Raw genomic sequence first — 11,263 nt, 5'->3', positions numbered from 1 at the left:
AGGTTATTCAATACAATGAAGAACAGAAATTAAAAAGTGCTTTAAAATCTTAGTAGAATCTGATTAGTAAAAACTTAAAATATTGACTAAAATCTCATCATTTTTATAAACTATGCTATTTGAGGTTATTTACCACTAAAAAAAAAATTGAAGTTTGTTATAGCGACTCATTTAAGTCACTAAAATTAAATTTGGGGAAAAGATTATCCTTGATATATGAGACTGAACTTCAGATAACCCTGACACTAGAAATGTTGAAAACACTTGAACATTTAATTTTTAATTTAATAGATATTAGCAATTTGTGCAACTTTCATGAGTTTAAAGAGATATTTCAGAGGTCTTTTTTGGTAAGCAGTTATAATTAGTTTTTCTTAACTTGTTGATACTGAGCCTGTCTCTTCTTCTCCCTTTGCTGAGTTACATTAGATTAAGAGTGCACAATGAGTTCTTAAATTAGACATGAGTTGAACTTCAAATATAATATCAGTAATCAGGAGATAGTCTTACACAACCCTATGGACATAGTCAATATCCACTCAAAAAAGAGGTAAAATCATGCCTATAGCCTCCACAATTGCTATTTTTCTCATTTAAACCACCCTAAGCCTGAATATTGCATTTTACATCCCATTCCAGCTTCCCCTATGTCTGAGTAGCTCATAGCCAGAGCTATTTTTCTCCTTTTCTCCCGCTAGTTGTGAAGTGGCCATCCTCAATGACCTAGAAGGATTCAGGAAGTATACTTCCTTTAAAGCAAGAAGGATACTGTGTATTCATTCTACACATACAAGAGAAAAATGAAAGTCAAAGCTTAAAGTAAAATGGACATAATTTTAATGATTTTTTTTAAATTTTGTGCATTGGATTCAAACAGCAAACTGTGTGCACTCAACTGTTATCACAATGTTGTCAAGAGGTCTGTGTCTTTTACCATATTACACACAATTGTTCGTTACATTATGTTATCAGCCTCGTGGAAACCAGGGGTGTGGCATGGTAAGCAGTGGTGGTAGTGCACCTAGCTTTTATATTATCTAACTTGAAAATATTTCTCTTCTATGATTCCTTTTTTTCTTGATAAAAATAGTTTTCACCAAACGTTGGTGGTGCACACGCACTACCATTCATGCTTGACATCACACCCCTGACAGGAACACGTGTTCTTATTTTGTTGATAAAAAGTATTACAAAAATTTCCATACAAAAACTATTTTCATAGAAATCTTGCATTTCCACAAATAAACCTGAACATTTTTTTGAAAAAAACTGCTCAAGAATTTTGTTCATTTAACATTGTGACTGTATTGATAAATGCAGTCCACATCAAAGTTCGCCACATGTACTTTTCTTTAGATGATCAGTCCCCTTTCTCCTTTCACTGAGAACTGCCCAGGCTCCATCAAGTTCATTTATAGTGGGAAGGAGGGTTTGGATTAACATATCGGAATGTTAGAATGAAAGTTTCAGTCTTCCACGAAACTATCAATACTCAGCTCTCTTTTACAACTTAAGACAAAGATTGCAAAACATTATCCTTTTAAATTCATAATCTCTGAACCAACTGTTGCTTTTTTATTCTTGGTGTGGGGTTGGGGAAAGGGTGTCAGGGGAATAGGCAGGGATTTGGAAGAGTTACATGTTTAATCTCCTGAATTGGTGAATATAAGGAAAAACATTATTGCCTTGGAAATTGACATTTCTATCTCAATCAGTGACACAGACTGTCAGAAAACAAAAAGAAAAAGAAAGCAAAACACTGATGAAGATCTGTTTTATATTCCACTTGCCATGAAATTCATATTTGTTTTGCATTACACTTTTTTCGCATCCTATAAACACATATTGTCTATTCAGATGATCATTATACGGAGTAGCTGGGGCTAGTAACATCACCACCCTCTCATCCGGGTGTTCAGAAGACTGTATTGTTTCTTGGAACACTACAGTTTTTGCTGATTCCAAGTATTTTTATTCTTAATGATTTTTTTTTTTTTTTTTTTTTTTTTTTTACTGGTCACCCTTGGGGCATTGATATTCCATCTCCTGGCAACAGTTGGACTTCAAAAGGAACCTGTAATTTCTCACTGGACTGCATTTGAAACCAGCCACAAAATGCGTATGTAACATTCACTCAGAAGAAGGGAGGAACCCATGATAAACAGTGTAACCCCGTGTAACTTGGTTGATCCATGATGCTTGTAAATCAAGTCTGATCATTGCAACTGCTTAGATCACAGAGTCTCTAGTTCATAGACACAGCGGCATGAGGTAACTCATTTTATTTTGCACAGGTTGCATATTTCCACAGGAAACATTCTCGCTAAATTGTTTGGAAAAAAGACGACAGTTTGTGCTTGGGTGTTTGGCCTCCCAGCTTTATGCCATGGTTTCTTTACCTGGCAACCTTCTGTCGTTAAATGTGTGCATGTTGATAACTTCTTCTGTTTTCACAATAACTGGGGCCTGTGGCTTGTGTTTTAACCGACGCTGGCACTTCAGGGACATCCTCAGTTCTTCTACCATGGCACTACAGAAGGACCTCTACAGAATAACAGAAAATGAAATATTACAAGACGGATCAACTGCAACAGTTCTAAAACAATATTAAAATCATTCTCAACAGACTTATCAACAGAGCAGTTTTGAAGTTTTGAAGAACTCCATTAAGAAAGTTATAGCAAATTGTTACATTGTAGTTAATACATAAAATACTATAATTAAAATATTTTATCAAAGTGGGCAAGTTTAAAGAAAATCTCTACCTGATAGTGAAATAACCTGCCAACTTGGAATGCATACGTTACATATATTTTGAATATGATTTTCAGGTTTAAAATTGATTAACATTATAAGATATAAATCTACTTTAAAATTTAAATATACAAGCACATATACACAAATCAGTTACCAGGAATCCATTCATGCTTTTAAAAAAAATTAGAAAAATATACTAGTTCTTAGATCACAACATGAGACATGAAAATTTTCTTTAAACATGGATTCTTCATTGTGCATTTCAAAACAAAACAAAAATAGTACTCACATTTAGACATAAAAATATGGAAAACAATTTCTGGAAGTCATATATTTTTGTGATTATGCCTATTGATGATGATTACAACACATATGATTTAATCATGAGATGACAAACTGTAGTACATTAAAAATCCATGCACAATAGTAACTTTTTTTGTCATAATCAGCTTGATAACTGAGAGTTGATAAACAATTAATTCCAGGAGTAAAAAAAATGACCCTATTAAGTAATTTTTTAAAAAAATTCTGGTTTCATTGGCAACAGATTTTCTAGAAATTCTGTATACCTGGGCTCATCATTACATAGTCCTCAAATTCCTATTACAGAGTCAAAAATGTGAAACAAAAATTTGTTAGTTTCCCTCCCCAGCTGAGATACACGTGTGTTAGTTACAAAGAAATCAGATTCATGAACAAGTTGCATATCGGTGTTGACATTCAGATGGGCTAAGACTTAGGTTCCTTCTGTGCAATAACTAAAAATGTGGACAGCAACTAAAAATGCGGACAAGTATGAAAAATTTACACAATTCCAAAAAGCGACATGGAAGCATAATGAAATAAACCTAATTAAATATATATGTAAAGACTTTTTTTTTGCTTTTGGTATTGCTCCTCTGCTTATCAATTTAGGCTAATTCCAAATTAACACAGGATAAAAAAAATATTTCATACCATATATGTGCCTTATATTTTTAAAAATGCTTTGTATACATCATCGTTTGTGACATAAACTAATACTGAATTAAAGAGAGCATCTCTATGAGAGAGAAAACTCATTTAGAGAGAGGGTAAGGTACTTTCTGAGCTCACACTGGCAACTCCAGCAGATAATCTGATGCTCAATTTTGTTACTTTTGTCCCTGCGTGAACAGCTTCTTATCTGTTTGGGGCTATATCCCCCTTTTTCTTTTACGGATTCCTCAGCAGTTCCCTTAGTGGTCATCCAAACTTTATGTCTAGGCTATTACCTTCCCAAAGGCTCACAATTACCAGAAAAATCTATTGATTTAAAAAATATATCAGTTATTCAGAGTTCCTGTCATGGCTCAGAGGTTAACGAACCCAACTAGCATCCATGAGGACGTAGGTTCGATCCCTGGCTTTGCTCAATGGGTTAAGAATCCGGCATTGTCGTGAGCTGTGGTATAGGTTGCAGATGCAGCTCAGATCCAGTGTTGCTGTGGCTCTGGTGTAGGCTGGCAGCTACAGCTCTGATGGGACCCCTAGACTGGGAACCTCCATATGCTGTGGCTGTGGCCCTAATACCCCCCCAAAAAAAGACAAAAAAATCAGTCATTAATAGTATTTCCTTGTCCAAGAAACAGGGGAAATTCAAATCTCCTCTTTTTACTATTTTGACCTCTCTGACTCAGCCCTACCTCTTCTTTCCTTCTCACCTTTTCTTTTTTCTCTACACACACCCTTCTTTCTGCTTGGATCTTCAAGGTTTTTCCCCTATGCTCTTCCTTGCTCTGATACCCTGTTGAGTTCTTTTATTCTTCCTATCAGTTCAGCTTTATCCCATCCCTCAGGCCTTGACTCAAATTTTAACTTATTCAGGAATCACTTTCCAATTGACCAGGATAATTATGTCCCCTCAATTTAATATTTTTCCCTTGTCCTCATGTTTCTCTGGCCTCTAGGTCTTTGATGTATCCCCCTTACTGAATTATAAAGAGCAGAGATCAAGTTTTCATGGCACTGATTTGTACACACATATGTTCTTTAAATGTTGACACAATTAACAATAGCTATATATGATCCTCACATTTTTATTCTTGCTTAACAATGTTTCTAATTTAATTACTTAAGAAAGATTTTTTTTCTGAAGTTTAGTAAAATGCATAGACTATTAATGATTTGATTAATCATATAAAACTTTATTAGCATTAAATTAGTAAAAATATTAATTTATTAGTACTTGTAATGGGAGATGATTAAATGCTATACGTGAAATCCCCATTAACTACATTTATTCCTATGCATTTTTTATTATGTGTTATACAGTTCTAAAATTCATGAATTCTATTTCTATTAAATTATCTATATGATGTCTGATAGCTAGGATATGGTTACAGTGTTTCTTATTGCTTAATACCTACTATTAGATGTACTTATTAAGAACATGATGATAATGATGATGAAGATGGTGATGATGACAACACTGTAGCAATGGAATGATCTGACTCCAAAAAAGGGAGGAATACATAGTCTCGAGGGAACTTAGTCTTGGTTCTCTGTTGAAACATTTAACAGAATAATTGATTAGATAATGTAACAAGGTCAGAATTTGATGCCATTTACACTTAAAAATATTATAGGATGGAATAATGTTGAATTGTTTGAAATAAGCCTTCATTTAAAACAAAAGTTTCCCAAATGTTAAATAATCTGTAACACCCTCCTTGGCAAACTCAACTTTTAGATATTTTGGTTATACTAGTTTCAAAAAGTGATAGAATATAAATATTAATTAATTATTTTATCTGTGGTAAGACAGTGGTCTAAACAACTGATTTTCTTAGAAAAAAATCTTATAAATGTACATATCCATTCATATATGAAATGACTAAATTTTATTTCTAGTTAATAAGTAAACTGTATTTAGTATCCTATAGTTAAATTCACACTACAAATAAACACATTTAAACTCTTTTAAAGGAATTATATGTAATATAAAATTAATAATGTTGATTAATATAAAATGTAGGTAAAACCCTGCCCCAATCAAAGATCACAATACCTTTATCTTTTATAATTTAGAATTCTTATGTAAATTATATTCACAAATTTAGAAACTCTGAGAATTATAAACATGTAATCTCATCATTACCATATTAGGCTTTCTCTACTTTACAAAGCCATTAGAAGCGAAAATTTTAATCAAGAAACTGCAAGCAATCAGTAGCCTTGATTATATAATGTTATTTTTTTCTCTGAATAAGCTGAATTTTGCCAATTCTTTTTTGATCTACCAATATAAGTTTACATAAAAAATAGTTTTATCTTAGCTTCTAATAATGTCACTATGAGATAATAGCTTTTTTCTTCATTTGTGCAATATTTCTACTTCTTAACAAAACTATGCAAACCTTCAAATTTGAGCAAGAGTTTGGAATCAACATGATAAATATTTAAAATTTAATGTTACCATAAAGTATTTTTTACTTGTGGCATTAGGGAAAACACATATTTTCTTTTTTTTTTTAAAGTTTTATAATGTAAATTTCATATCTTGATCTAAATAAGAGTCTAGAGATGAAACTTTACAGATGATTTTGAAATACAGTTGTTCCCTGTGTTGATGTTGCCAAAAATTACTACATCTGATTTTTAAAGTTCTAACATGTTATTTGATAGAAACAAATTGTCTTTCCTACTTCATATCATGATCAGAATTTTTAAATTGTCTTTTTATTGAATTATGAAATAAGGGTTTGAAAAACCCAAATGCATTTAATAGGAATTTCCCAGGCTATAGTGAAGAAGAAAGAAGATGGGGAGAAGGAGGAAGAAGAGGGAAAATAAGACTGAAAGAGAAAGGGGTGCGGTAAGGAAAGAAGGAAGGAAGGGAGGGACAGAGGAAGGGAGAGACTGAGAGAGTAAGGCAGAGAAAGAAAACTAGCATGCTTTTCAAATCACTTCTTAGGGACAGAAACACATAAACTGTGTCATTAAATAAATTAAGTTTCTTAGGGTGAAAACAACCACAAAAATGTTTCTGCACAATATAACAGACTACAAAAAGAAAAAAGAAAGGCACAAGGATACTAACCATTATTAAAAACCTCTTTTAGTAAGTTTCAAAAGTTTACTAAACAGTGTCTGGATGGTAGGGTGGCACTAACCAAATAGAAGATTCCTGAAAATGAAAATTTAAATCTTTGAGCTGTTAGCATGTATAATTGCATTTAAATTAGTTAAACTCATCATAAAAATTCACTATATTTAGTGAGGCAACCTGTACTTACACATCTCTCATTCTTGAAACAGGGCAGATCTGGTAACCTTAAAAATAAGTGTTTGGCTATATTTATATTGCCTTTTAAACAGGCTATATTTTAAAAATTTTAAGTATTAGACAAAATATATAGAGTCTACAGATAAATGTTCTAAGAGTATCATTCTTGGTGTTATGGAATAATTTATTCTTAAGAGTTTAACTTTCTAACTTATAAATATGTTTATATGATAATATGATGTGACAGCACTTTGAGAAGCATATAAATTTTTGAATATTAGCAATATAGTTGTAAACATGCTTCATGTTGAACACTGATATATTTAAAACTCATTTTAAGTTAAAAATTTATATTTAGCTATATTTTAAAAACAGCAACTGATGAAAAATAACCAGTTCAATTTTTTTAAACATTAAAGCTCATTACTTACATGTTGAATATATAGTCATTTATCAGTTGAAGGAGAAACTGTCATAAATATTATATGCTACTATCAAGTCTCTATTTAGTATGTATTTTGTAAGGAGGAAAACTCTGTTTTATATGTCTTGCTTCCCTAATCTTTGATGGTATAAAATTAACTACATGATATTCCAATATTCATTCAGAATAATTTCCAATCATTCTTGCATAGTTTCTACTTGGAGCCCTACCAAAACATCTTTAAGCTGCTTCTCTCAGATTTTGCAACTCAATGTCCTAATATAGGCTAACATGTATCAACCAAACTGTTTGGTCATTTAAATTATTTGTTAAGTGATTATGGACACCTAGTTCATTCTCAGACACTTTTCTAATTAGTTTCTGGCACTGTAGGCCATTTGACTAAGAATTCCAGATCACCTGTAGTAGAGACAAATGTGACAGTCACTGTAATTAATCCCTGCAGAACATTATTCCATATTAGATAATAATTAAATTAAATAAATAATAATAAAAAGTATATTGGAGGTAATATGCAATGTTTTATATAAATGTTGGTGGGCTGAACGAGGAAGATGAATGTCTTTTAATATGGCCCATTCCTTTTGATTTATACTCTTTAATTGGCAGTCTTTTAAAAATATCAAAAAGATAATGTTATACATTTGAAGTATGAATTTACCTAAGGCTATATGAATGTAACCGTGAAGCAATGAGAGATGAAAAATGACTAGTTAAGACACTCATGTTAAAAATATATGTGTGTGTGTGTATATATATATAGCAATTTTGATCTTGACATTCAGTTTTAAAGCAGCTCTTTTTTAAAAAGAGCATTATTTAGATAAGCTGTAAATCAGATGGGACTTTACATGTAGGTTCTTTAGTGAATCGATTGCTTAATCACTGTAATTTTACAGCTAGAGACAAAAACTCAAGAAGTCAAGTTAACCATCCAAGGTCCATAACTGGTATCTGAGCTAAAAGAGGAAAGCTGTTCTCTTGACTTCCATTCTGTGAGTGCATTACCATATTAGCAGGCTGCATGAACAGTGATTTGAATTTCAACAGAGCCTTTTACCTGGACCCCCTTCTTAACAAATGGTAATTTTTTGAATACTAAATAATTAGACAGAAAAAAATTACTGGGCTGAAAGAAATACATTTTTTTCTCAATAAATAAAACAACAAAGCATTCTACGCTTTAGCATGGATTGTTTTACAATGATGAACATAACCAAAGATTAAAATATTCTCAGAAACCTTGACTCTTACAGAAACAGTTACTGAATATATTTATATTGCATTTCGTAAATACAATGAGACAGAAAAAAATGGGGCATCATTACACATTTTTACACTTCCCCTGCTTAAGCTAGAAAAATCAATAAATATGGTCTGACAAGCTTCAACACCACTTTAGTTGATATAGCTGTGAAGTGAATTTTAAGCAAAAGCAATGTTAATCATCATATTCTTGCTAGTCATAATAATACAATTTTTCAGCAAAGTATATAACGTCCAAATAACTAATGCTTAATTCCAGGAAAGCTCTTTTTTCCTTAAGGTACAACAGTTAAAATGTATCAGCTTTATGAATAAAAATAATTATTGTGTTATAACAGTAGCTGCTCATTGTACACCAGACACATGCAAAAAACTCTATTAATTATCTTATTTTCTAAAATATTTTCATTCACATTGTATTTGTAATCCATTCATTTATTTATTTTAAAAGATGTATAGAAAGTTAAATAATTTTTGTCTAAGGTTGAACATATTTGAGAAATGATCCCATCTTTTTTCTTTCAAAACTCATACCTATTGTCCAGGAAAGTGAAATAACTAAACAGTGCTCGTGATTAAAGTCCAGAATCTGCTTATCTGATTCAAACTCCTACTTCCCACATTTTATCAATGCAGTGTCAAGAAAAAATAGTTAAATATTCTATTTCCACTTCAAGTAGTGTGATATAGTGTAAGGAGAGTTAGTCTATGCCCCTTTGACACTGGGAAACATACTTGACCCTTGAGATACTTATCCTCATCTGCATAATATGGATAATAATCCTTGCACAGTTCTCAGGGTAACTTTGTACTCAAATGATATATTATACTTTAAAAATTCTAAAGTCATTTATGAAAATCAGGTAGCAAAACTATTATCTGTCAGCTACAATCTTACTTTAAAACATTACTTATGGGCATAAAATGAGTATGGGTTATCATAAATGAATGACTTAGAAATCCGTTTGCGGATTTGCAAGTAGATTAGTGAGTAAAATAAAGATTGGCATCTCATTTTGACGTATGATCTCATATTTACATGTAAAAGCATTTTTAAGAGCCATCCACTTAGTCTTCATAAAGATCATTAACTGAAACTGAAGATGTTCTGCTCTCAAAGTAAGGCAGCAACATAAGAACAATACAAAATGTACTATTAGCCCAAAATTCATTTGCAGCTTTTCATTTCTGAATAGCAACATGTTTTAGCTAAATTGTATTATATTAAAAATGTACTCAGGACTTTTACCTTCTGAACCATTAAATGCAATTTAAATTCTATACACTAAATTAAAGTTCCATACATTAAACCAAATTCCATACATGAAAAGCATGGATAGCCTGTGGTTTGTAAATAGGTATTATTTGGAAAATATGAATATCAAAATGAAATCTTTACTGATGATTTATGGCAGTTTGCATTCCTACATATTATTCAATAAATGACTTCTTTATAAAGTATTACTCCTGTTAGAACTATTCTTCAATGTACTGGAAGCAATTTGTGTATAAGGATCAGTGAACAGCCTGTTTACATTCTTCTGGTTCTATGAAATACAGATTCAGCCAGCACTGAAAAGTGTTTTCCTTGTGAAGACTCTTTCACTCAGGATCCCTAGTCTTGCCAGTTTAAATTAAATTAAAACACTACCACTTTCTTCTTATTTCCCAAATTGCATTGTTTCATTTATTCGTCCTTCTACTATGAGTTACAACTGCCTTTTACCTTTGTTACTCAGCTTATATACTGAAGAACATTCTATGTGTCCTCAAAAAATTTTTTTTGAATTTTCAGTGACTGAAAATTATTATTTAGAGATTATTTTCGATAATATTTACTTGCTCTATAATACAAACAAGTACATTGACTAAAATGTTCTATATCCTGAAAAACAACCATACCAAGTAGCACTTAAAATGTACTTTAATCATCTTAGAGGAAAGTTATAAAAAAAATATGTATCCAAGACAGGACACATAGTTTTGAATTTCAATATCTGAGCAATAATTTATATATTTTTATTTCTCAAATTTACTATTTTGTTCTTAAGTAATAAGAAAGGGACTATTTTCGTCATTAAGTTTTTCATGTCAAGAAACTCCAAGATTCATGTTTAAACTGTTCAATAAAAGACAATTTGTACAGGCAAATCCATTTTCAATTACACAGAAAAGAAAATATTTCTGCATACATATCAGACAAAACAAAAGATCAATCTATGTAAGTTATATTACTAGTCTTGGGAAAACCAAAAGAGGGAAGAATTATATAATCAATTCAAGAGGATATACTCAAATATTTAAGAAATCGACATGATTGGATTAGGAAGATGTGGTATATATACACAAAAGAATGAAATAATGCAATTTGCAGCAACATGGAAGGAGCTAGAGACTCTCATACTGAGTGAAGTAAGTCAGAAAGAGAAAGACAAATACCATATGATATCACTTATATCTGGAATCTAATATAAGGCATAAATGAACCTTTCACAGAAAAGAAAATCATGGACTTAGAGAACAGACTTGTGGTTGCCAAGAGGGAGGGG

At 31.5% G+C, this 11,263-nt stretch overlaps 1 protein-coding gene across 6 annotated transcripts in view; it reads right to left on the bottom strand.

Moving 5' to 3' along the window:
- GRIK2 (glutamate ionotropic receptor kainate type subunit 2) overlaps positions 821 to 11,263 on the bottom strand; it is a 628,363-nt gene continuing 617,920 nt past the window's right edge. For 4 of the 6 annotated variants that reach the window (XM_021073336.1, XM_021073346.1, XM_021073345.1 and 1 more), the window contains one exon: positions 2,181 to 2,544. In XM_021073336.1, coding sequence (XP_020928995.1) covers positions 2,380 to 2,544 — 165 coding nt within the window. In that variant the 3' untranslated portion in view covers positions 2,181 to 2,379. Of the gene's footprint in view, positions 2,545 to 5,144; positions 5,280 to 6,817; positions 6,905 to 11,263 lie in introns of all 6 variants that reach the window. The other 2 variants (XM_021073356.1, XM_021073366.1) reach the window with 2 other exon arrangements.

This window comes from Sus scrofa, chromosome 1, assembly GCF_000003025.6.
Source record: "Sus scrofa isolate TJ Tabasco breed Duroc chromosome 1, Sscrofa11.1, whole genome shotgun sequence".
Lineage (NCBI taxonomy): Eukaryota > Metazoa > Chordata > Mammalia > Artiodactyla > Suidae > Sus > Sus scrofa.
The sequence above is the reverse complement of the archived record's forward strand: the minus strand, read 5'-3'. Positions and strand labels throughout refer to the sequence as shown.